The 961-nt window shown below is 38.0% G+C and overlaps 1 protein-coding gene across 1 annotated transcript in view; it reads right to left on the bottom strand.

Annotated features, from left to right (window-relative positions):
• Positions 1-383: 383 nt before the first annotated feature.
• LOC118426935 (calcium-activated chloride channel regulator 1-like) overlaps positions 384-961 on the bottom strand; it is a 12755-nt gene continuing 12177 nt past the window's right edge. The window contains exon 14 of the mRNA XM_035836567.1: positions 384-539. Coding sequence (XP_035692460.1) covers positions 384-539 — 156 coding nt within the window. The remainder of the gene's footprint in view (positions 540-961) is intronic.

Below are 961 nucleotides of genomic sequence, written 5' to 3'. Positions count from 1 at the left end.
CATATATATACAACTATTGAGATAACAGTTCGAAAACAAGTTATCACAACTTTTTCAACTACCACGTTTTCTGTCCTCAAATACTATTCAAAACTAAATAAATGTAATGAATAATCAAGTCTTGTTACAAAGTTTTCGAAAGTGTTAGAACAAAAGGCAACAAACACCCACACAGTAATATGGAATTTACTCTAGCGCAAACTTTTTGCTACAGTTATCTATTAATGCAAACGAACAGGTATTTACAATAAGGACGTTTCTTAATACTATTTCCGTTTATGATTGACTTGGTATACCCATCCTTACACAAATATTACCAAAAAAAATGGAGAGATTTTTCTACAAAAGTTAAAAGCTACAAGATAATTGTTAAAATTAGACCTTTACCTGACGTTAGCCCGTTCAAAGGTTTTAGTCCCTGCTGGGAGGTACTCGGGTTTCTTCGTCCAGGTGTTCGGGATGAGAATCTTGACCTCCTTGAAAAATGTACGGTTGTTGGTGGCGACGTACAGGTCTCGGGACGCTTCGGTGAAAATTTCCTAGCGATGAGAAATAGAAGGGCTTCGACTTCAGAAGTCACAATGCGTTGCGATTCTGCATTCAACATCGACATAAAGGTCCATCCATCGATGGGGCCGGAAATTGAACCACATATCTTTCATGATAATGTAACTTTCGCAACACAGTCATCACGTATATAATCGCATTTAGTGTTGAGGATGGAATGAAGAGTTTTTAATATCCGTGGGCAAACAGAAAAACGGCCATGATATAACATCAGCTTGAACTCTGTACCGAGGGTTAGTGGGAGAATAAAAATATGCGCCTTTTAACAGCTTACGCATCGCAACACCGGATACGAAGTAGTCCCCTTTCCTTTTGCTATTAAAACATGCTAATATATCTATGTACCATGCACATACCAAGGAAATGTCGGGTGAATCACATTACCAAGCAAATG

The sequence above is a fragment of the Branchiostoma floridae genome, chromosome 12, assembly GCF_000003815.2.
Source record: "Branchiostoma floridae strain S238N-H82 chromosome 12, Bfl_VNyyK, whole genome shotgun sequence".
Classification (NCBI taxonomy): domain Eukaryota; kingdom Metazoa; phylum Chordata; class Leptocardii; order Amphioxiformes; family Branchiostomatidae; genus Branchiostoma; species Branchiostoma floridae.
The sequence above is the reverse complement of the archived record's forward strand: the minus strand, read 5'-3'. Positions and strand labels throughout refer to the sequence as shown.